The sequence below is a fragment of the Camelus ferus genome, chromosome 1, assembly GCF_009834535.1.
Source record: "Camelus ferus isolate YT-003-E chromosome 1, BCGSAC_Cfer_1.0, whole genome shotgun sequence".
Taxonomy (NCBI): domain Eukaryota; kingdom Metazoa; phylum Chordata; class Mammalia; order Artiodactyla; family Camelidae; genus Camelus; species Camelus ferus.
Window position 1 is genome coordinate 74,950,376 of NC_045696.1, and position 26,380 is coordinate 74,976,755.

At 42.5% G+C, this 26,380-nt stretch overlaps 1 protein-coding gene across 1 annotated transcript in view; it reads left to right on the forward strand.

Annotated features, from left to right (window-relative positions):
• Positions 1 to 26,380, forward strand: part of KCNMB3 (potassium calcium-activated channel subfamily M regulatory beta subunit 3) — a 56,930-nt gene that overhangs the window by 23,622 nt on the left and 6,928 nt on the right. Inside the window, 1 exon segment of the mRNA XM_032483929.1 lies at positions 17,497 to 17,608. Coding sequence (XP_032339820.1) covers positions 17,547 to 17,608 — 62 coding nt within the window. The 5' untranslated portion in view covers positions 17,497 to 17,546.

Sequence of the window (26,380 nt, forward strand, 5' to 3'; positions counted from 1 at the left end):
TGATGGCCTAATAACAGGAGGAAGCAAAGATGGTGCTTATTTTTGTGTGAATGCATGCAGGCACACACACTCGCTACTTCAGTTTGACTATGTTTATGACTTTCCAGGGAAAAAGAGGCAGAATTTCTACCCTTAGGAAGATAATACATATAAATAAATAACCAGCATGAGAAAAGTTTTATAGCCGTAAAACACAAGCAATAAACTTAAAGGTCAGGTCCTAGTTCTTAAGGGCAAAAACTGGTTTTCTCCTCTTTGATTTCTGAAGAATCCTCTGACTGAGAAACGTGTAATATAGGATCTATACACAGAAGGTTCTCAAAAAAAGTGTGCAAAGGGAAACCATTGTTTCAAAGCAGTTTACCTGGAATTAGAATTTAATTCATTGCAAATCAGCACATTCTCTGCAGCATTTTTTGCCTATAGGAAATATGCTCTGCAGCAGGAAGTGTGGGGGTGAGGAGGGGCAGTTCACTGTGGTGTTCTCTGTGCGCCTCACCTGGGGCAGGACTTGGCCCCGTGGCACGAATCAGTCCTGTAAAGAAGAGGTGAGGGCATCGAGGATGACTAACCTGGAGGAGGGGAGGTCTTTGGGGAGTTGACAGGATTGTTCTCTTCGGGTATTTGAAGGCCTAACCTGTGGCAGAAGGTGGGCCAAATGAATAACACTTCGTGGATGCTTCCAACAGGCGGATTTTGACTTGTCACATATCAGCAGAGGAGCAACTTGATCTTCAAAACCTGGAAGACTACAAAATTGCATTCCTTTCCTGGTTTTATTTTGTCCAAGGCATTTCCATGGGGCACCTCATGTCTCCCTTTTATTCATTCCCTTGTTTTCTCCAAGGTTCACTGTATGAGTTCCCTGATTCAGCAGGAAAACACCAGCTTTCTGTCAGCATACCTGCTTTTTGGGGAGTGATGATTCTCTCTGGGTCGTTACATATATATTTCAAGGCTTAGGAGTCCATGGCTGCAATCAGTTAAGAGCAATATACGGTTCTACCTCTTGTCTATAAAAATGAGAACTAAGACCTGTGGTAGAACATAAGTCAATTTCAGGACTGCCTAAACCTCCACAGCATTGCTCCTAATTAGTGTCATATTGCTAAGGATTCCTCACAAATCAATGTGAGAAATGAGTCTCTACAGACAGCTGTGTCTGCTGCCCTTGGTATTATTTGCACATTACTTTATTGTTAATATGCGTGGTATCTTGGATTAAATATATTAGTTTTATCTTGATTTTTGTTTGGATGATAAAATATCAATTATTGGGCTATTACACATCAATCTTTTTTCCTTTAAATTCAGACCTCATCCCTTGTTTGGAAAATTCAAGTAATTTAAGAGAAGTGCTATGTCTTAGAAAGATAGACCCAGAGCAGGGATTTCTAGAAAGTGTTCCAACCTGAAATCTGCTTCTGAATCCTTACACAATCTTGAGTAAATTGCCCAACTTCTTAGCATCTCATTTTTAAATCTATAAAATAATGTTAACAAGGGAAATTTAGCATATTCTTTTTGTTGAAGGATGGAGGTATGTTTAAAAATTCTTGGCATGTCATATTAAATTGTCCCTGAAAAGAAATAGCGTTAAGATGACTGACTTTGAGTCTTGTCATGTTGTTGTTTGGTTTTTAAAAAATCTTTATTCATACTTCAAGCTTGCTTTACAAATAGGGCTCTGTGGGACCTGGCTTTGGGGCACTCAGTGACTGAGTTTACGGAGTGAATTATGGTGAGGAAGCAGGAATCACCGTGGTGAACTTGTCCAGGGAGGGAGAGGGCTGGGATGAGCATGTGTTTAGTTTGAGGGATGACTCCCAAAATGCTAGCAAATCACAGCAGCCCATCAGTTCAGCAGTGCCCCACTACCTTGGTGTGGTGGAAATTTCAGTGTTAAGAAGCTAGGGTTTGTTCTAGCTCAGGTACCAACTAGCAACAGCCCTGAACAGGTCACTTACCCTCTGTGGGCTTTTGTGTCTTTATCTGTAAGTCTAGGGAAAGGTGGGGCTGGATCTGCACTGGCCAGTCCAGTAGCCACCAGCCACATGGGGGCTATTAAGATATGGCTAATGCAATTGAGGTGGAACTGACATTTTAATTTAATTTAACCTAAATGAATTTGAATTTAAATTAAATGGCTGAAGCAGTGTAAAATATTTTTTTTTAAGCATTGCTTTAAAACTTTGGTAGGTACATTTCACTTAAACCATAGAAAATGTGTAGGGTCCTTATTGAGATACGTTGCAAATGTTAACGATACACCATATTTCAAAGACAGTGTGAAAAAGACTGTAAACTATCTCAAAAGGAGGTTTTTTTGTATTGATTACATGTTGAAATGACAGTATTTTGTTATCTCTTTTTTGCTTTCTACAATGTGACTACTAGAAAAATTTGAACTACATATATGGCTCACATTTGGATTGTGATGGGCTAGATGATCTCGATTACATCTTCCAATAATAAAACCTGTTGTTCTAGGTAGCTATTGTGAAAGTTCACTTGAGTGGCTTTGAGAATGAATTTTAAAGTAGAGAGTGTGCATTATAAGCCCACTTACTAGCTGTGTGATTTGGCAAGTTTTTTTTTTTAACCTTACTGAGCCTCACTTTCCTCATTTGAGGAATAGAGGTAAACACATCTACCTCACAAAGCTGGGGTAAAGGTTGAATGAAATAGTGTATGCAAGGTGCCAAACAGAGTCCCTGTGATCATATTGAAATAAAATCTCCCCAACCTTCTTGTCTCTCTGATTATAGTTTTTAATACCCACGAGGACCAAAAGAGGAAACCAAGACAGGAGGGTTTTGGCACAAGCACCAGTTCTTATCAAGAACCAAGATGAGCAGAGGTCTCTGCGGTCACGGGAAACGTGGGCTTAGTTAACATGAACCAGCCATATGCAGGTTTGATCCTTGACGTGATCCGGGGGCCCACCTTCTAGCCAGGCATGCTCATGTCTGTCTCTCCCTTTGCTCTTCCCCTTTTGCCCTGACAGTCCTACTAGTTAGTTACATAGTCCAGGCTTTTGAAGCTTCCAGCTCTCAAGAAGTAGGAATGTTGAAAGACATAATTCAGACTGTTTAGGAAAAAGGACATGTCCCCCTCCCTTCCAGTGTATCATTGTGGACCATGGATGTTCCTTGGAGGCAGGTGAGAAAAAACTCTTTGTAGCAGGTGTGAGTGCCTCTTACTTTGTGTAGGCTCCGCGTGTCCTCCCCACCACCCTAACCCCCAACAGAGGTCCCCAGACAGAAAGGTGAAACACAGAAAGGGCAAAGTCTGTACAACACTGCTTTGGGAAAGGGGGCAATCCCAAGTGTCACAGATAACAGATATGTGGCATACTGCAGTTTTATTTGACCAATATTTATTCATCGCAAATTTTTGTTTTATTTAATCAATGTTGATTATTCATAGTGATGGAGAGATAAGTTCTGGGGTAGAAAAAACATGGATTTGAATGTGAGTCATAATACTACTGTGTATTCCAGGAAAGTTTCCTAACCTCTCTGAGTCAATTTCCTCATCTGATAATTATGTCTCATGCTGCCTGTCTCACGGGACTCTTGTAAGGATTAAGTGAGGCAATGCGTAGTGCCTGGAACATGGTGAGGGTTCAAGAAATGGTAATTATTCTTATTTTGTTCTTGTAATATTTATTTAAAGCTATTATTCAATTATTATTATTTAACAAACACATAAACTAGTCTTTTTTGAAGTAGCTTTTCATCTCTTGCGTGATTTCTGTTAGGGTGAGTTTATTTCTTTGATATCTGTGTAATATACTTTTATGCTTAAAGCAAAGAATTATAATATAAATCAGGAAAGAAAATACTCTCACTTGTGACTTGTAACTCAGAGGGTAGTAGTTTCAGTTTTGTTGCCCCCATGGGTGATTGAAGTGGGATCCTTCTGTGGGTCCCGTGAGAGTCAACCAAGGCAGCTGAAGTCATTTGACAGCCCCTTCGGCAAGAGCAGAGATGCTCCAAAGTCTCCGAGGAACTTGGCACTGTTTCCTCTCTAGAAAATGGGGAGAAATCACTAAAGGAATTAAAAAAAAAATGTGACCAACAGTTGGTTTCACTCTTTACATCAGCCATAAAGCTGTGTATTCCTGGGAAGAAAAGGCAAAAGGAAGAATGCGCGCTTGTGGATTCTTGAGTCACCTGCCCCGTGGGCTGTTGCCCATTAAGGTTAGTGCCACACCTCACTGCTGCCCAGGATCTGTGCTTTGGGAGCTAAGAAATCTGCCTTTGATCTGATATTCTTTGCTTTCCAAAAGCACTTCCTGACACCCGGGAACGCAGCCTGCAGGAATGCCACAGGCAGCCAAACCCTGGGTCTGCTTCTCCCTTCACATGGGCGTGCTGAGGCTGTCAAGCAGGAAGGGCAGCATCATCTCATTACTTGACCAGGTTCCCACAACCCCTCACCCCTACCTTTATTCCCGCACCTGTTCCACAGAGTTACCCCTTTATAATTGTTACCAGTGGGAATATGAACACCTCTAGCAAAGTTGTAGACTCTCAGGGGCACCACTGGCATGAATGGCGCCTCCTGCGGGTGTGCGGTACCCAGCCTCAACAGCCCCTCCACAGCGGCTCTGCCTGGGGATGGGGTGAAGTGGGAGGCTAGTAAATTGGCCTTGTACATTTTTCATCCTGGCATCTGGTAGTACGTGGTAGATGCTCAACAAAGATTTTTGGAATGAATGACACTGGCTTTACCTTCTACTTTAAGTTGATTTGACCCATTTCCCTGATTTGTGGATCTTTTCATCTAGTCAGTTATCCTATTATCAGGAGATTCCTACTCCATCCAGGAAAGCACTTCCGTTTTAAAGAATTTATGTTACTCATGTTTCTCGTGCAAAGAGCAAAGCTTCTAGAGGGGTGAGCCCACAGGCGGAGGAGTCGGGAGCGCGGTGCCCCGCGTCCTGTCTGCTGGGCTGCCTGGGTCTGCAGGCCTCTTTGGCCCGCGTTCCCCCCACTCTCGATGCTGAGGAACAACTCAGTGACCTTCTGGCCTCATTTTCAATGTCACAGCTGTGGCTCTGGAAAGGAAACCAAGTTTATATTTTCAGAATATAATAGCACTGAGTTTGGGGCACAGCTGCAGCAAAATCACCCAGAAACAGATACACAATATGTAAATACAGTGGGGAGGGATTGCTCCATTTTCCTAATTAGGAGTGTGGTGGTGGGGAAGGGAGTGAGATTGTGAGTGGATTACCTGTCTTGGATTCTTCTGATTGCTTGAACTCATACTTCAGTGAGGAGAAATCTAGCCCAGAGTGCCAGTGGTGCCAGGCTGGGGAAGCCTCTCCGAGTTTCTCCAGGTCAGGTGGAGAGATGGTTATGACACCATGTGTCAGGCACCGGGTGGCCTGGGAGGGTCACTGCCCCCAGGTCCTTTCTCCGCGCACTGCCAGCCTCACGTTCTAGGGGAGAACACATCCTCCTTATGGTTTTGAAGAAATTGAGCTGCCCAGAACTGAGTTCACCTGATCTGCTTCTTGATTACTAAAAAGGAGCATAAAGGCATGTAGAACATTCTTTTCTCCTGACAAACCCTGCCTTTCGAAATCCATTGTGCTGCTGCGGACCCCAGAGTCACATCCTTGGGTGTCAGAAACTGATTATAGAGTCCTTCTCTCTTGACCTTCCTGCTGTAAAAATCCTGTCCGCTCTTCCCTCTGCTCAGGGACCCCAGAGAGCTGTGTGTCTCCGCCTGACTAGAGAGGAGATCACACACAGGAAGACACAAAAGAGGAAAATCCATTAATATATTTTAAAACTGTCTCCTGTAATAGCAGAATTCATGTTGTGGCAAGAGGCTTCACACATCCTCAGCTTCCCAGAAGACAAAAGATACTTCATGAGAAAATGGGAAGAGACCCAGTACCAAGGGTTAGGACATGAGAATATGTTTTGCCCTCAAATTTCCCAGGCCATTGGGCTGTTGTCCTACACGTGACCCCTCACCCCACCTGCCTCAGTTTCCTCACCCAAAATGGGAGTGTAGCAGGGCACATACCAGGTTTGTGGAATCAAGCTTTTATAATCCTCTTCCTGAGGAGCAAATGGAAATAAATTGAGCTTGTTAATAGAGGGTTAGTAAGAATTGACAGCCCATGCTATAAAACACAATTTGGAAAAGGGTAAGCAGATCGTTGAATTTGGTGCTTAGGATTCAGTCCAGGTTTAGGACTTGTGGGGTTTCCTTTTTTTTTTTTTTAACTTGCCAAGGAAATATGGCCTAGATATTTCAGCCTGGATGAACCAGATGGGGTAATCCATTAAGTTGCCAATCGTTTCTGCCCACGTGGCTGCAAAGCCAGGCACCTAATTTCGTGCTCTGGAAATAATCGTGGTGTAATACATCCTTTTAAAAGGGAGACCTGTTTCCTTGCGGCCAAAGTAACGATTTCTGATAATTTACCTTTGCCATTATTGGTGGATAGTTATTGGCTTCCATTAATAATTGGCACAAAGATTTTCTAGCCTATTTGCTCCCTCATGGACCGTTAGGCATTTAAAGTAGGTAAGCTGATGGGTACAGTGCTCTTCATCATCCTTATACGTTTGTGACTGGGTCAGGTGTTCTGTCAAGGAAAGCAGAAAACAGAAATACTTACTCTAATATACCTTCTATCTGAATGGCTTAGAAATTGATTCTTTTTTCCAGAGACAAATGACAGAAACTCAACTCTATCTAGCTTCAGCAAGAAAGTGAGTTTATTGACTCATCCAACAGGGAAAAGCAGCCAGGAGTGGATTAGCTTCAGGCACAGCTGGATCTAGGGTTCAAACATTATCATCTAGGCAACTTTCTTCCTTGTGTGTTTTACAGGCAGGTTCCCTTTGTGTCATAGGCAAGATGGGTGACAGTAGCCCTAGCCCCATACTCTCCAGCTTCACATCCCTGATTGAAAATAGGTTTCTCTTCCATTGTCCCAACATTGCCTGCTTGGGCCATGTGTTCATCTTTGAACTAGTCCCTGTGACCGGGGGCTGGTACATATGAACTGGATAGTCTGGACTGAGCTCATTCCTCCGTGTGGTGGAAATGGCAGATACTAACCCCAGAAAAAAGTTCCTTTATGTCCAGTTGGCTCTAGTTCAGTCACATGGCCATTCTTGAGTCACACACCTGACCAAGGGAATGTGGTGCTCTGATGGGCCAGGGCTGGGTCCCCTGTGTCATCTCTGGAGATAGAGAAATAGGACACGAACTGAGAGGGGGATGCCCTCAGGAAAACTGGGGCACTGGAGAGAAGTTGGCTAGCTAAAACAAAGCTATTAAGAGACTTCCGTAAAAGCTTACATTTATGGTTTTTTTTTTTTTTTTTGGAGGTGGGGTAGGTAATTAGTTTTATCTATTTATTTATTACTTTTGGTAGGGGTGTTAGGAATTGAGTCCAGGATGCTGTGCTTGCTAGGCATGTGCTGTACCACTGAACCATACCCTCCCCAGCACTTATTGTTTTAAACCTTTGGAGGTTTTATTTGTTTTATTTTTTATGTAACACTATATGGAGACCTGAGGAAACATAAGTTTACCCTGGTTTCAAAAACCTGTATTTACAGAGTGTTTTTGATTTTACAGAGTTCTTCCACCAATCCTTAGAACAACCTCTTGGAGTTAATAACTATTCCCATTCTACGGGCGAGGAAACTAAGGTACAGAGATATCAGTTAACTGACCCCACACCACACAGCTAGTAGTAGCCAGAGGAGGCAGCCCTCCAAGCCAGGCTGCCTCCATAGTCCTGCCTTTTCCCCTCTGCCCTGAGAGAGAGACAGGCAGACAGTCAGACAGACACTCAACGAACCCAGTTTCATCGTGAATAGGAGGAGGGCTCAGATTCAAGAGAGAGTTCAGGGGAGTAAGCAGCAGACTACAGTGACTCACTGACAGTGGGTGGAGGGAGAGGAGGTGACTGAGCCTCCAGCTTAAGTGAGGATGGGGTGGATGCTGCTGCTGTGAGGAAAGACAGAGGTCGCAGGCCGAGATGGTGCCCAGCTTCTCAGGTACGGCCCCCCTCCACCGCCCAGTTCTTGAGCCACTTGTGATGACTCCCCAGCAAAAACCAACCCCCTTTACCCTCCGCCTCCCCTCTAAGGCTCCTTCTAGGCCTGAGATCCCGTGGTCTGGCTGGAGTTAGCTTTTATGATGGTCTGGCCTTTATGTCTTCTCTCAGTTCCTCCAGGACTTGGGTTCCTTTGCTGCCAATTTGGATGAAGGTCTCTGTGACCCTGAGAATGAGGCCTGGTATCTGAGTGGCCAGAGTTTTAGCACATCGGTCTCCCCTGTGTAGTCCTAGCACTCCAGTGCCGCTTCAGGGCCAGCGCCACGGCTGGGCCTCGGTATCCTGCTCAACTTTCACAAGCCCCGGCTGTCCGACCTTCTGGCACGTTGGGTGGGGCCGTACCTCACGTGGACAGATATCCTTCAGTAATGGTCTGTCACCTTGACTCCTGAATATCGGCCATAGCCTGGATGTCCCAGAGCACTGCTTTGCTTGGCTATTTGTGTGGCTGGGGCCACTGGGCTTCCTCTTCCAAGACTCTTGGATGCCACTTCCCCACGTGGGTATCCCCGCCAGAGCCATCGGGTCCCTTGTTGTTCCCCTTGCTCACCGGGCTCTCCCCACCGCGGGGCCTTTGCCCTGGCTGCCCTGCTGGCGGCCCTGCTCTGCTCCCCGGCCTGGTCGGCCTTTCCTTGCCATTCAGGTTGAGCTTTAATGTCGTGTTCCTACTCAGTGTGGCCTGCCTTCATCCCATCTCTTCCTCGATCCCCATCCCCACCCAATTTCTCTTTCCTCATCGCACTATGTATCTGGAATTCTTTTATCTGGGTCCTTGCTTTTCATCTGTCTCCTCACTGGAGTAAGAGCTGAAAGGCAGGAACCTCCCCCCTTAGATGCAGTGTTACACTGGAAGGCCCAGAGCAGGCCCTGCATCACAGCGGATGCTCACTGAACTACCCATGGAATGTTAGGGAATGATTCTTGATTGCCGAGCTCTCCTCACGTCTGGTCTATACTGGAGAAGAAGATGTGATGGATTTTGTGCAGGCTGAATTGGAGGGCTGTCTGCTTGGAGCTGTCCAAGTCCCTCTGCCAGAACTGTCCACCTGGTCAAGCAGACCCCTAGATTCATCTCGGAATCGTCCTCTCAGAATTCTTCCCTTGCCCTGACGCCCAAAGCAGTACTAGGCAGCCCTTCTTCCTCGCTCTGGGAGCATGTCTTTCAGCCTTTACTTACCCACCTGTCACATAGCACTGTGTGCTTGTTTGCGCACTTGTCTTTCTCCCCGATTAGACTGTGAGTTTTCTGCCAGCAGGAATTCTAAAGGGTTTGTCTTTGGATCCCTGATGTCTCATAGTGTTACAGTTCAATTCCATGGTTATTTGTGTGGGAATATACAAGTTGGTGAGTGTGTTAGTAAGTAAGATGTCTACATCTGATATGCAAGAGATAAGTCAGGGTTAGTGACACAATAATAAAATTAACTAATTAGTAGCCACTTACCCAAAAACCACGTCACTAGAGAAAGAAGCCTTTGAAACTTTGGCCATTCATGTGCAAAAGAGTTCACATCACCATTATTGTGTCAAATTCCATTCATCTGAGCCACCCTCCAGTCACACGCTTCTATTCACAAGCCTGGGATGGAAATTCAAGGAGTTGTGTCCTGACCCACTGGAGATAACTCCACAGTCATGGCTGAGACAGTCTCAGCTCTTGAACATCTCTGTTTTCATCGAACCTGAGTTACAGTCAGTAGCTCTTGAGAGACCAGCCTCATTAGTCATAAAAGCGTCTGTGCTGGGGAGGGCACCTACCTCATCCCGCCCACTGTAGCTTAATGACTCACGACATGAGGGTTAGCCAGCTCATTCTGCTCACTCTCAATTCATCCATGGGTTTATTCTGTACATCCCTCGGCCCACTGGGTTATCACAGATTTGAGATCCAAAGACATAATTCAATTTGTGATTTTATGTACTGTCATCCCTGAGATGAAATTTTCATTATGAAAAAAATTAGTTGTTTATTCCCTAAGCATTTATAAATAGTGTAGTACATTGCAGACATTGTGCTAGGACTTGAGGACAAGGATGAGTACAGTAATGTCCTTGTCTTTGAGGAGCTAATAGTCCAAAGGGCTGGTGCAAGACAGGAGGGCACATGCTTTCAGTCTGATTTGGTGGGGGCCACGGACAGTAGAAGTCTTGAGGGGGGTGAATACAAGCTGGTCAGATGAAGGATGGGGGCAAGGAGAAACAGCAAGAACACAAGATGGGAAAGTGTGGACAGGGCGTGGTGTAAGACCAAATCAGAGCAATCTCTGGGCTCTGTAGGGCACTTGAATTTTAACCTATAGAGCAGCATTTTCCAAAACATCTTTGAAGGAATACTTGTTCTGTGGGATGATAATTGCTCTTGCATAGTAAAAAGGGTTTCATGGTTAACCAAAATTGGTGAACATTGACTTAAAAGTCTGTATTAATACTGTTTGGTTGGTACCTACATTTCTTAAGTGCTGTACACCATCCTGTGATGGGGAGGCAGGATGAGGGGGGAATAGTACATAGGGTCCCATGCTCATGGGACTTACAGGCCAATGAGGAAGGCAGGAGTTAAGCCAATGGCTACAAATGATTTGTTAAGCGTGTACAAGTGAGGAACATCCCAGAAGGGAGACGGGGTTACAGGCTACAGGGTAAGAGTTAATAAGAACAAGAATTAACATTCCTTCAGCCCATGCTGTCAGCCAGACATCAGGCTAAGGACTTCACAGTCATTATTATGTTTGAACAAAACTACCCGGGGCAATGTGTGCTGGGTGCTTTCTTCATTTCCTGATGTTGGACATGGTCACAGGGCATCTCCCAAATGCGTCTGACCACAGGACAGTTTTTCCACAGATCGCCCTTTTAATTCTGTGGCAGTTTTGGCACAGGGAACCATGAAGCCTTCTCGACTGTGGAGGGATACAGTCAAGTTTTATTGTCCAAATGGCAGAAAACATTTACTTTGTGATCCTCACTATAAGGTAAGAATAATGTTAGTGGCCGTAGAGAGTGGCTGAGAAAATCAAATGAAACAATGTGTGAAGGGTTTACACAAACACACACACATGAATGCTTGCACACACGCACACAGCACTCAGTATAGTGCCTCGTGCAGTGTAAGCAGATAGGGTAGATCAGGACATTTTGGTCCAGGGAGCAGAAGACTGAAATTATAAAAGTGGAAATAGATCAAGATCCAGCAGAAGATAGAAGGGAAAGAAGCAAAGCACAGGCTGAAAGTGTTTCTTGGGAAGGAAGAGGACCCCTTTTGGTGGGGGTGGGGTGCGAAGGCAGGTGGAAAATGGAGCAGCTGGTCGGGTATGGAGGTGATGTGGCACCAGAGATATTTTGGGAGGGAGGAGGGAAGCTGAGGAAAACAAGGTAAGAAGCCTTGCTCTAAAAAAAGAGGCAGGGTGGGAATTGTATACAGTGTTTGATGTACAAAAGCCATATTTTTGGTTAAAGGAAATCAGTGCCAGTCCTCCTATCTGGATAAAAATATAGGCAGCCTCCCTGCTATGTCACCTCCCTGCTTCTCTTTTTATGGATTATCTCTGGCACAAAATACCTTCCCTGGCCACTTATTCATTCAAGCCTTTTATTTCAAGCCTACTGTGTGGCAGGTACTAGAAGTCCAAGGAGATCATCAGCCCTGAGGATGGTACTGAGGGCGGTGGAGGCGCAGGGGTGGGAAGAAAGCACAGCTTACCTCTCCTGTTCAGGGGCTGTGAACTTAGAAACTCGGAGAAGGCTGGATGTTTTCCATGCAGGGATTGTGTGGCTTTCTCTTTGCGTGTGTGCACTGATACCTAATTATTCTCCCGAAAGAGCCAGTGGAGATGGCACTATGAATATACTTGAGTAGACATGTCCCATTTGGCCCAAGAAAGATGCTGGCACACTGTATCCTAGAGCCTGGAAAAGAATGTGTTGAGTCAAGCTTAAAAAAAAATTCCTGAAACGTAATTGTCCACTTTCTTAACAAGGAGAACGGGAGTATATTGAATCCTTTCAGACCTAATGCTCCCTTCATAGCAAACATTTTGCTATTCTGAAATGAGATTCATGGATGACATAACCTACCTACAAACATTTAAAAATAATATAATGTCCTAACTATATTATTAAAGGGGAAATTAAAGTTAAGTAAGTTACCATTAAGTATGTAATTCTCCATGTTAATACTTCAGCATGACCACATCAGTGGTGCAGTGAAGGACAGATGCTGACATCTGTATGGATACCCTCCGTGGATATGACAGCTGGAAACTGGCTGATTTGTGTGTCTTAGTATATTGGCAATTCAAACACCACGAACAGCTTTGCTGATGGTGATGTAATTTTCTAAAACGCTGAAGAACTTTTGATAAAGTTCTGAACAAAACAAGTACCCATTTCTCTCAGTTTTCACAGCAGATGCGTTTTGGAAAATTTAGTGAAATTGAAAAAGGCAAAAGGCACTCAAATACGAGATATTTTTTGTTTACATGTAAAATGGTGTTTGGTTTTAGCTCAGATCGTTAATAACAGGCTTTTCATCTATGTGAATGTCCAGTGAGATGTGAAAAGTTACACAGCACTCAGGGCAATTCTTAGTTGTGTGGGGCCTTCCTGCAAAGTGCAGGACATCTGTCACATCTGGCTGTCTACTCCAGTCATGGTGACAACCAAGAAACACCCTGCAGATTTCCAAAATGTCCACCAGGGGGTGGCCCCATCCCCTTTGAGAACCACTGCTGGGTAATAAGTGAATATAATTGAACTCTACACTAAGAGAAGCTCATTAAGTGTTTGTTGGGTAGAATGACTAGGAATCTTGCAGATCCTCACAAACACTGTTTTGAACTTTACGTCACGCTGTGGAAAGGCTGTAGATAGAAATGGATGCTCTAGACAGGGGTAGCCAAAGGTTTTCATCTTTCAAGCCTACCCCAGTTGGTTGGAAGTGGTTGTCTTTAATGCCATACACAGAGTAATTTTTGAGGTAGTATCTAGCTTATTCAATCATTCAGGAACTATTTAGCGAGCATCTGTCCTGGGCACAGTTCTGGGAGCTGGCGATACAGTGGTGAATACAGCAGACCTCATGGAGCTAAGCTTTTGATCAGCTCAGGAGGAACTGACTTTAAAGGTGTGTGCAGTGGGGTCAGGAGCCAGCTAGGCACAGGCTACCTGAATCTCTACTAACCCAGGAACTTTCCTGAAACTTTATTTTAAAAAATTACGTGTCTGATAAAGGTTTATTTCCCTGTATTTTATTGTCTTCTCAGAAACAGAAACAAAACAAAACAAAACAAAACAAATTTTAGTTAATTGAAAATTCTGATTATTTGAGTTCTTGTTAACAGAGTTGGTCTATGATTTTAAAGGATGCATTAGAATTAATAACCAGATACCACTTGCCAATAAATGAGGGCTTGTCAAATCAGGAACAAGAATTTATCAAAAAGTAAAAAAGATACCCAGACCTATCAAAACTTATGAACATCCTGTCTCTATGAAGACCTGACCACCAACATTCCTGGGCAAGCCTTGAGAATAAGACACATGTACCAAGCCACTGACTGAGAAGGCAGACGGTTATTGCCAGTACGAGCATGAGCTGATCTCTCCTGGAGTCCTGGACCTGCCCCTTATTGCTGTGGTTTTGTGTCCTCATCTGCAGAATGAGTGAATACCTGCCTCCTTGGGTGATGGGACTGAGGGAAATAATGTTCCCAAGGCACTGAGCGCAATGCCTGGAGCAGGGTTGATCAGGGTGCCTAAATTATCACTACTTGTCCAGAAGAAGTGGGATGAGGGCAGGTGGTGGGCTTCTCTTCTTTCTACGTGAGCACCATCACTCAGCAGCGGAGGCAAGGTGTTCTTGTGTGATTGTAACTCCAGGAGAGGAGATAACTTTTCCTTGCAAACAAACTTATGGTTTCATATACTTCATTGGATCTTAAAGGTGGAAAGTACATTAAACACCTGCTCCAACCCCCACATTACACAAAAGAATGAGTTGGTTCCAGAGAGCTCATATGATCTGGGACTAGAAACAGTGTTTAGTTTCCAAAAGCCAGGTCTCCAAGATCTGGTAAACCCATAACACAATTTGGGGTTTTCCAAAGTATGAATGTAGGACCACCTGTATTAGAATCACACGAGGAGCTCTTCAAAATGCATGTTCCTGGGTTCTTCACCCCAACTATTTGATCAGAATTCTGGAGATGGGGCTTGGGAGTCTATATTGCATAGAAGGTCACACTTGAAATCAAGTACCACTCGAGGAGAGATAATTACCTTGACTTACAACACTGTAAAATGTGTGTGTAACCAGTGCCTCCTGGTGAAGACTTGGTCACGGTGGGTCAAACAGGACCAGAAATCCAGGGCTCTTGACCAGTCAAACAATTTCAGCTATTGTTCCCATTGGTTTCTGTTTCAGTTACCCAGTGAATTTTCTCTGTGCTGGGATAGGCCCAGTTCTGGGACTCTTGTGAGGTTGTATATAGCTCAGTGTAGCTCTCTGCTCTTGAACAAGTGCCCGAAGAAATGAATTAATACATGTAAAGCCCTGTAACTGTGCCTGGCTCATAGTAAGTGCTCAGTAAATGTTAGTCATTAGTATTATCACTTCAGAGCAGGAAGAACATCTACAGGGGGGTGACACTGGTTTCTCTGACACGAGCCTAGATCATAGGGTCAGTGTCCATTTGATGAGCAAAGATGGCTGGAGTTAGTCATGACAAAAAAAAAAGGAAGTTCCCATCCAAGACTCTGTAAGTGTGAGGCAGAGATCATACTCCTTTGTTTGTTTTTCCTGCAAAGAGAGTGTAAGATCAGATATGACTACTTTTGACAGTTTAAATTGTTTCTCAATTCAGCAAAAGCTACCCATACTAGGATGAGTGTTCAGTTAGGGGTTCATTTATTCTGCTACAAATACACAGAGACACACAAAGAAGGTAGGCTGTTGTGTACTTTTTTGGTTGTTGCAAGTGATTTGTGCATCTCTAAATTTGAAAAGAGAGTTATAGTTCTCATGAACCTGGGGAGTTTCAGCTGCCAAAGAATTCTTAGCTATAATAGTGTGTAATTGAGAGAACATGAAAATGTGTGAGGAAGTGGTTTCTCCAGCATGGTGAAAGGGAGAGACAGTTCTCTTTTCCCTTGAGTAGAGCATTTGTTAAATGCAAAAGAAAATGACTGTGGAGCCAGGAATCCATGATGCCAGCATTTTGCAGTAACATCTCCTTTCATCTCCAGATCTCTCAACAGTTGCAACAGTTTATGGGCACTAATTAAGTTTCACCATACTCATACAACTCACACTGAGTTTTATTTACTTTCTTTTCACTAAGGAAAACCAGGGCAGGGGATGTTTAAAGGGTTACTTAAAGTTACAAAGCTCGGATTTGAATCCAGTACCCAAAGCCTCTGACGCAGCGAGGGAAGGGGCCCAGCTGGGGGAGGCTGGCTTTGCAGTTGACTCATGGCTTTTGTGGAGTAAGACGTGATCTCCAGCAACTCTGAGAGGAAAGAATAAGCTAGAGACTCAGGGAGGGTCTCAGGGACCAAGAGTGGGGAGCTCCATGCACCTGGTATCTCTTCTCACCACGCTCCTTCAGTCTTGGCTTGTGTGTTCCTGAGCAGATGCATTGGGATTGCAGTTCATACCAGCCGCTCTGGGCTCTTCCTGAGAGGTAGGCTGTGAGCCCTGAGTGGAGTATGTGTGTGGAGGGCACTAGCTGTAGGGGTGGGAGGGGAGTCATCTGGTGTTGGTGAACAGAGGCCGCTCAGTTACCAAGTGAAGGGGCACCAGGAAGAAAATCATGAGGTACAAGGTTACTTTACTCCTTCTCACTCGCCGTCACGGACCTATGTAAAAGGAAGAAAAAACCAAGCACAGGCTAGGTCTAAGGTCAACCTCAAACGGCCAATTGTGCCAGCCACTCCTAGGACACATCTAGGCCCAGACTCGTCCAGGTCCCAGAATAAATCTGTCTGAGTCTATTGCAACTTTTGAATTCGGACTAAAAACACTTTAAAATAACTCACTTTCTCTCTTCACACCCTCTTAAGATAAATTTTTAAAGATTCTGCATGAGTATTTTCACTTAGGTGGAATTCGAATCATAAAATGGGACAGTCCAGGAAGCCCCAGGAAAGGCAAGTACACATTCAAGTAGGGGTCTCAAGGGCTCAGAAAGCACCGTATTTCTGAGGTTGAATCAAACACATAAAAATAGCAGCAAATCATTCAGTTCTTCAAAGAGAGTTATGCACCAGACTGCGGGGGATTCTACTAGCACATCAAAATCTGTAAAAGGAAAGTTATTATATTTTTATGAGACTGTTACAAGTAGGAAGCAGAAGGAAAAAAAATTCTTGTTGCTATCAGTTTTTATTCCGAATTGCATCAGTTCATTAAAAACAAATGATTTACAAAGGACCTAGTCTATAACTCTAATAGAAAATTAGTACAAATCAGAAGTATGTAAGTATATTTTTTCATTATACAATATTAATACAGCTGTAGGTAACAGTCAGTGTGACTATATGTACATGATGTGTATAGATGAGATTATGCATGATGAATGTATGCCCAATGCTTTGGACAATACCAAGATAGTATTACCTTTACTAAAAAACGTACAGCAGAAGCAGTCTACCTAGCAGTCTGCCACCCTCGTTCAGTAAGCTGCTGGGAGTAGTTTATGTTCATGATTCGGTGGTATTGAAAGGTCCCACGGATGTCTTTCAATGATCAAAAAAAGGTAAAATAGTTGATACAGTGTAAGAAAACCTTTGATATAGTTTTAATGGTGAGTTATTTTACAGTCCTTTAAGTCTTGAGAATTTGGGAACTCACGTATGGTATAGAAACTGACTCTCTTAATCAGAACATGCTATTAACGAGAAAAACCCGTCCTCTAAGTTTACACTCTAACAGACAATTTGTGAAAAAGGAAATGCGACCAGGACAAAACATTTCCTCTTTTTATAAACCTTGAAGTGAATGTGTCCTTTACCAGTTAAATAGGGTCCCTTGGGCCTCAGAACTTTCCACCAGCCTTCAGGTCTCTATGGTGATGCACCAGCCGCCGAAGCAGAACCCAGGTGATAGGGTGGCACAGGCACTGGGCCACCATGGGGAGAAGGCCTGGCTGCAGAAAACCACTCAGGGTCTTCTTGAGCTTTCTGGACGGACTGTTCCACCTTGCCAGGAGCCTGCAGGGCCACCAGGACCGGCTGGCCCTGACCTCCCACCTCTCCAGGAGAGTGGGCGGCCCGCACTGCAAGGTGGCAGCCCTGGACACGCAGGTGCTTCTGATGGCTGCCTGCACCAGGGACTGGTGGCTCCCCTGGGACCCTACTTACGTTGATGCTTAAACTTCACCCTTCTCGCCCCTCAGAGGTTACAACTCAGGTGAAAGGAGTCCATTTTGCCTAGCCCCCTGGTCTCATGCAGCCGTTCAGCATCCCCGTTCAAATTACCCTCCAGGATGGCCGGAGACGCCAGGGGAGGTAAGTCACCACCAGAAATTCTCAGTTTTCATGGGCATCTCGCTGAGCAAGTGGCTGGAAGGAGAGCGGCCATAACGAGTTTGGAGGTTGAGTTTGGTTTTCATCCTCTGAGGGTGTCCCCTCACCAAGGCTCCCAGGAGGAGGCTTCCAGCAGCGCTGCTGTCCGGGTATTGCGTCCTTGTTGGCATCCTCCTCTAGGCTGCAGTTTCTTGGTGGCTAGGGATCTTTTTAAACTCATCTTTGGCTTGCCAGCAGTAGAATGTGGCCCAGCACATAGTTGGCACTCAACAAATATCTCTTGGTTAAATGAAGGAATGAAGAAATTACCCTAGCATTTGGCCACATTGGTGAGTCATGCTTAGGCCCTGGCATCACTGCCCGGGTTCAGATCCCAGCTCCATCGCTTAACCAGCTGTAGGATGGTGGGCAAGTCACTTACCCTCTCTCTGCCCTGTCCCTAGTCTGCGAATGGAGATAGTAACGGCCTCTCCTGCCTTAGCGTGCTCTCCGTGTACTGCTCCCTAGACTACTCCACTTGACATCTCAGCTGTTGTTACTGGCCACCCACTCTCTTCCTGAAGGGGGAAGTGAGGTAGTTAGGTTATCCTGAGAACCTCTTTTGTCCCTGGGGGGATGCAAAGCAGAGGGGCCGAGAGCCTTGTGTGAAGCCTGCACTGCTGCCTGCCCGGGTGCGGGGCAGTGGAGCAGTGAGAAGTGGGCACCAGCACTGAGAGAGGAGTGGTGCCTGAGGCTGTCTGAGGAATAAGATAGTAGAAGCTTGCCAGCTTACTCCTTGGAGGGGTGCATCTCACAGCTAAGTTCACTCACTGTATCTGGAAACCAGGATGATTTGTTAGTGGCTCACGTGAAACTAGGAGCTGAAAAAGTGGAAACAGTAATAATCACAATGGCCATCACATTGCCCGCTCCTGCCCTTCTTTAACTACCCTCATGGGTATCTGAGAAAGGGAATGCGAGAGAGTGAGAGGTAGGGGTTTGGATGGAGTTTGGGGCTGGAGGAGGGAGGAACAGACAGAAGAAAGAGATAGAGGCAAAACACTTCTCTCCTAGAAATGAACTAATGCTTTTGTGAGGCTATTAAAATGAATCACTGTATGGCAGTAGATCAAATGACAAACATGCGAGGGAACAAGTTTTAATGCCCCATTCACAACATAATTAACTAGCTATAAGAGCAGTTGTGTTCTCCCCAAAGCACTACAGTATCCCATTCTCACTTCTCAAGTACCCAATTGGATTATTGCTTTTGCCTCTGGCTCAACTTGACGAACCATGTTGACTTTTCTCAGCATTATTTGCTGTTTCAAAAGTTGTTAAATAATTTTTTAATTAAAAAAATAGAAAGGTAAAAATGATTACCCAAATCTTCTTTGCAACACAAATTACAAGGAACTATTAGTTTAACATACCCAAAGCTTAGAAATTACATACACACATGAAATGAGTGTCAGATGAATTATCAAACTTTGATGAACTGCAGCATCTTTCTAGGGAACATTTTCTGCACAAGTTGTAGTTGTAGGAAGGAGAGGCTGCTGGCTTCCGCAGGGATCACAACCAGATGAACTTGTTTAAGCTCTTTGAAAGTGAGTTTGCCTCAGGCTAAGCCAGAAGGCACCTGTAGCAGCCTGTGGTAGTCGGAGCTGGTGGGAAAGTCAGTTCTGTCTGCAGGAAGCAACAGGAAGGGGTGGGTACTGCCTTGACTATGAATAAAACATCTCCAGGTAACACATTGGTTAGAAGTGGAGATTATTGCTGGCAAAAAGAAGTGAAAATGCTACTCACTCATCTCACTGGCCGGAGAGCAAAATTAGGTCACTGTTAAGTGCTTTGAGGTCCTTGGATGAAAGGTGCGTGTAAATACCACAAAGGTAATTACAGGGCTGTTTGTGGTCTCAGAAAACTGGAAACAACCTAATATTCAACAATAAGGAAATGGTTAAGGAAATTATAGCATATCCAATTGATGGAATATTATGTAGCCAGCGGAAGGGTTACAAAGAATTGCTACCAACATGGGAAAGTGGTTATTATGTTAAGTAAAGAAGACAAGCTTAAAAAAGAACTGTATCCAGTATGATCTCATTCTGTTTAAAACAATATTATAGAGGAGTAAAATAACCTAGTAAATGAATAATAATTATCTCTAAGTGGTAGAACTGTAGGTGATTTTTATTCTTTTTTCTAGACTTATCCATATTTTCCAAGTTTCATAAAATGAGGATATGAAATAAGTTCATTACTTTTACAAATCATTTGACATTTGTTGAGGCTTTCTTTATGGCTCATTTTGTGGTTAGGTCTCATAATTGTGTTCATGTATGTTTGAGAAGAATATATATTCTGTGGGGGACAGTATTCTATCTTTATTATTTAGATAGAACGTTTTATTGCTTTGCTCAGATCAATTTCCTTACTGATGTGTCTGGTTGAGCTATCAGTTACTGGGGGAGTATATAAAAATATCTCAGTCTGATAGTAGATTTTATCTATTTCTTCCTACAGTTCTGTCAATGAGGCAATGCTATTAGGCACATATAAATTAGTATCATTATATCTTCCAGGTGAATTGAACCTTCAATCAATGTCACTACTTTCTTTACTTTTAGTAAAGCTTTTTAATCTTAAAGTTCATATCAGCTTGCTTTTCATTAGACTTTGCCTAACAAATTTCAACCGTTTTATGTATCTGTGTGTTTTATATGTAAAAACATGTATGTTTAAATCCAGTCTGACAATCTTTTATCTTTTAATTGGATCATTTAATCCATTAAGATTTATTGTAATTACTGATGTACTTAGATTTATTTTATCATGTTTTTGTGCTTTCTGTCTTGACTTTTCTGCGAGGTTTTTTGTTTCCCCCTCTTCTTTCAGATTGATTTTTTACCCCCTTTCCATTCTTCTTTCTCTACTAGTTTGAAAGTTATTTGACCTATTTGTACTCTTTTAGTGGATAGTCCAGAAATTTTAGCATGCAGACTTGAACTTATCAAAGTGAAATCAATTTTTATCATCCTTTTGAAAACTATCAGGAATTTAGAACACACCAACACCATCACCCCCTTTAAGTTAGATACTCTGATAATGTGTTTGGCTTTTGACCCCTCAAGCCGACATCATCATTATCATTTTAATTATTTAAAAAAAATTAAAAATGATTTAAATTTAAATATTTAACTATTGAAATTTCATTGTTATTGTTTTATAAGGTTAGTATCTTTACTTACCTGTTCACTCCTGTAATTGCTCTTCATTTCTGGGTAAATCTCAGCTCTTCCATCTGGATTGTTTTCCCTCTGCCTAAAGTAAATGCTTGACCTTTTCCTTTAGTGAAGGTCTATTGATGGCAAACTCAGCTTTGTGTGTGTCTGAAATGTCTTTATTTTGTGCTTATTCTTGAGAGATGTTTGCTAGGTGTAGGGTTCCGTGGTTACTTCCTCTCAGCTTATTGACAATATTCCTGTCTTCTGGCTTCCATTCTTGTTACAGAGAAATAAGCTCTCAGTCTAATTATCATTCCTGTGAAGTTAATCTCTTTTTCCTCTGGCTGCTTTTAAGAATTTCTCTTGTCTTGGTATCTGTGCAGTTTCTCAGTGATGTGGGTTTCTTTTTATTTTATCCTCCTTGGCTCCTGGAATCTGTGGACAAGGTCTTCATCACATTTCTGGAATTTTATTGTCTTTTAAAAGTAATGCTTGGCTTCTCTTTTTCTGGAATTCTGAATGGGCTTTATGTTAGATTTTTTCTATCTCCCATGCTTCTTAGCCTTTCTTCAATATTTTCCATCAAGGAAATCTCTCTGTATTATACTCTAGCTATTTTGCAGATCCATCTATTTACTAATTATCTTTTCAAATGTGTCTAATCTACTGTTAAATTGGTCCACCAAGTTTTTAGTTCAGTTATTTTATTTTTCATCTTTAGAAATTCTATTTGGTTCTTTTTAATATTGGCTTGGCCATATTTTAGAATCTTTTGCTCTTTCTAATATTTCCAGTCCCTTTATTTCTTTAAATTATTGCTGATTACATTTGTATCAGTAGATAATTGAATATACAAATGTATATGTTACATTTTTATATGTTGTCCAAAATCTGAAGTTTTGGGGGGGATCTGATTCTGTTGTCTATTTTTCTCACTCAAAGGCCCTTATTATGGTTTTATGATTTTGGAATGAGGGCACATACTCCTCAAAACTCCACAGGATTCCTTCGAGGCCTAGGTTAGAGGTGGGTGCCTCCAGACAAGTTATGTGTTTGCTTCTGCTAGCTGCCAGAGGGCACTAACTACTTGAGACAACATTGGATGAAATCCTTAGCTTGAGGTTTTTCGATTTCCCAGATAGTGTGAATTCAGGCTATAAACTCTCCTGAAGATCACCTTATGGTTATGAAACCTCGGGGAGATTATAGTTTTCCTTCTCTACCCAGTGTCAAGGTTTGAGAAAGGCGTTTTCCTGGTAACTCCTAGGGAGCTGAGTGTGGGAGGTGGTTATTTCCAGGGCAGCCTCACACTGAGCATGTGGTCTTATGGGTCCCAGCTCTGGCTGAGAGCAGTAAGTCCCATACCTTGGATAGGCCCTGGGTGTTCTCTCCTGTCCCAGGGTCCTCCCCTTAGACTGTGAGGCTGAAGCTCAAGGTCACCAAGTTCTGCAAATGCCCTCAAGGTTAACATTTACTTCAGTCCACTTTCCCCTCTGGGTTCCTACTTTCACATAGTTTTTTGTCCTTCAAGTATTTCAAACTCTTTTTTTAAGCTTTGACCAGAATTTTTATTGTTAGCAGTTAAAATGTATGTCTAGTCCATTATGTGGATAAAATAGAAGGCTGTTTGTTTTGGTTTTGCTTTTTTTTTTTTTCTCTTTTTCTTTCAAAATTTTCTTTTCTTAAATTACAGTTGGTATATAATGTTGTATTAATTTCTAATGTAAGGCATAGTGACTCATTTATATATATATACACACACATACACATATACATATATTCCTTTTCATATTCTTTTTCATTATAGGCTATTACAAGGTATTGAATATAATTCCCTGTGCTATACAGTATAAACTTGTTGTTTATCTAGTTTATAATATAGTAGTTAGTATCTGCAAATCCTGGACTCCCAATTTATCCCTCCACCCCCACTTTCCTCCTGGTAACCATAAGTTTGTTTTCTGTATCTGTGAGTCTGTTTCTGTTTTGTAAATAAGTTCATTTGTGTCATTTTTTAAAGATTCCACGTGTAAGTGATATCATATGGTATTTTTCTTTCTCTTTCTGGCTTACTTCACTTAATATGACAATCTCCAGGTCCATCCATGTTGCTGCAAATGGCATTATTTTATTCTTTTTTATGGCTGAGTAGTATTCCATTGTATATCACGACTTCTTTATCTAATCTTCTGTTGATGGACATTTGTTTCCATGTCTTGGCTATTGTAAATTGTGCTGCTGTGGACATTGGGGTGCATGTATCTTTTCAAATTAGAATATCCCCTGGATATATGCCCAGGAATGGGATTGCTGGATCATATGTTAAGTCTATTTTTTGTTTTTTAAGGAATCTCCATACTGTTTTTCATAGTGGCTGCAGCAAACTACATTCCCACCACCAGAATAGGAGGGTTCCCTTTTCTCCACACCCTCTCCAGCATTTAATAGAAGCCTGTTATTATTACAACACTAAAAATATATCTGTGTATTCATTTTTAGCAATTATTTTATGTTTTCTTTCCTCCCCCAAAATGACTTCTTCACAAGGGGTTTAATTTTTCATAAAGCCTTAGAACAAAGTGGGCAGAAATATTAGAAAGACCAAAAAAAGTCTAGTACACTACCATGTCTCTCTTATTCCTAAACTAGATCAGAATCAGTTTTGTACATCATACACTTATAATTGGGTAGGTTAAATCAGTGTGTTAGAAATGGCAGACAGGCCTCATAATAAGCCCCTTCCTGCATGGATCCCATGGTTCTCTGACAGTAAACCTCCAAGACCCCTTACAATGCAAAGCAACTAAAGCCCAGTTTTAGAACATGGAGGAAATACAGGGCATTGGGTTTTGGGAACCTACAAAATATCCAAACCTTCCTTCAGGGCCAAAAATCTTTTATAAATCAATATATCATATTTGTTGAGAAAATATAAAACATACTGGCTCAAATTTATTTTAAAAAAATTTCCCATGCCCATTCTCTGAGGGTGGGATGATAGAGGGTGCATAACATATCAAAGGAGATGAAACACCCCCAAACCAGGGCCTCGATTCCTAAAGCAGTATTAACGACAGGGTGTTGCCATCTATTGAGAGCAGTGCTTCCCAGAGTAGGCTCCTGGAACATACTAGGTTGCCTGACATTCTGCTCACTGTCTACGGTCCGAGATATTGTCAGGGAGAAAGGGGACTAGGGGAAGAAAAGGGGAAGGATGAGGGATAAAATATTAAATACACTTTTGGAAGAAAACAGCTAGCAATTCCCTTGACTGGGTTTTTGCTCAGCTTCAAAATTTAGTAAGCTTTTTACACAGCTCGATGGAGCCTGAGTTTTTACCATTATGACTGCATTTGTTTGGCTTAAGATTTTGTTAAGCCTCTTAAAATGGAAATACCTCTGGGACACAAACTCCTGCTGAGCAGGGAGCGGCAAATCAGTGACTGTCCACAGGAAGTGGTGGGACTGTGGCAAATTGGAGAAGACACCCCTGTCCACAGGGGCAGCCTCTCCTCACTTGGCCAGCTGTTCATAGGCAGGAATGTGGGCCTTGTGATTTTTTTTCAGAAGTAGAAATCAGCACTTTTGTGAGACATTTCATGATTTTTAAAGTGTTAACAACTAATCTGGCATTTGAAAAAAACAACCCAGGAAAGGCCAAACAAAACACATCTGTGGGCTGGGATGCTGTCCATGGGTCACCAGTTGGCGACCTTTGTTTTGGACTTTGTTCACTGGATGCCCCATTGTGAAAGAATTTATCACCTCCTTTGCTAGAGCAGAGCAAAAGGAGAGAAGACACGTAGGGCCACTCACGCAGAGCTGTGCGTGGACAGAGAGGAGCCGTGGGTGAGGGGAGAAGCCAGCAGCGAGGCCCTCCCTGTTCTGAGTGACTGGGCCGTGGGCCAGGAAGCCCTGTGGTAGATCTGCTGCCTTTCCAGCAGCTGGATATGAAAGCACAAGTCAGATCCCACTTCAGGATGCTGTTAATTCCAAATGTGAACTTTTGGAGTCATTCTTTCCATATGGAATTCATAAAAGAATGTAAAAAATATTTTCAGGGGGAATATGTAATATCCATGACAGATAAGTAAGTTCCTAACACTATTTACATAAAATGAATGAAAGCTACTTAGAGGCAATTCTTTCCTAGTCATTGATGAAACAGATCTCCAAAGACTTCATCCCTGGCAACATTCCTTAGTCTTGTTTGTTACATGAAAAAAAATTTATAACAGATCACTTTAGGTTGTTCAGATGGACTTTAACCAAGCTCTGAATATAAGATCTCATTGTGTTGCATCATACCTGCTCACAACTCTCAGGTGGGCAGCAAATGGGACCCTCCCTCCACTCACCATGGGTTGGTAAATATTCCCACTTTTTTTCCCCCCAACATTTGTCAAAAACAGCTTTATTTATGACTGAAATACGACAGCTGGCACATGTTTAATGTGAACCATTTGATAAGTTTTGACACATGTGATAGTTTTGGGTGAAACCATCACACCATCAAGATAAGACCATGAAAGTTTCCTTGTGCCCCTTTGCATCCTCCCCTACCCCCGAGTAACCGCTAATCTGCTTTCTGTCACTAAAGATACTTTTGCATTTTCTACAATTTTATGTGAATGGAATCATACAGTGTGGCCTCTTTTGTTTGTCTGGCTTTTTTCACTCAGCGTAATTATTCTGAGGTTTGTCCTGTGTGCCATGTTTGTCAGTTCTGTTGCTGAGTAGCTTTCCATTGTGTGAATGTAAGCGTTTATCTGTATACTAGCTGATAAAAATTTGGGTTGTTTCCAGCTTGGGGCTACTTACAAATGGGGTGCCATGAACATCTATGTACAAGTCTTTGTATGATCATGTGCTTTCATTTTGCTTGGTAAATAAATACCTAGGAATGGAATACCTGGGTCCTATGGTCCCATATATGTTTCACTTTTTAAGACAATACCAACTGTTTTACAAAGTGGTTATACCGTTTTATATTCCCATCAATAGTGTATGAGAGTTCCAGTTCTCCAACACTTGGTATTGTGTCTTTTTGGTTACACCGCATTCGAGTGGGGGTGATGTGGTATCTCAGTGTGGTTTTAATATACAGGTTACTAATGAGCATCTTTTTATGTGCTTATTTGACATTTATACATCCTCTTTGAAGTGTCCGTTGAAGTCATTAATTGGGTTGTGTGGCATTATTGAGCTTGAGAGCTTTTTATGTATTCTGGATTCGAGTCCTTTAAAATGATGTGCCAATATTTTTTTCCAGCCTGGGCTGGCTTTTCATTCTTCTAACAGTCTTTTGAAGAGCAGAAATTTTTAATTTTGATGAAGTCCGATTTAACAATTTGTTCTCTTTCAGATTGTGCTTGTAGTATTGTATCTAAGAAATATTTGCCTAAACCAAGGTCATAAAGGATTTCTTTTATGTTTTCTACAAGAAATGTAGGAATTTAAAGTTAGGGTTTTGTTTTGTTTTTGTAAAGAAATAGTTTATTTATTTATTTGTTTAATTTAAGAAATTATAGTTGACCTACAATAC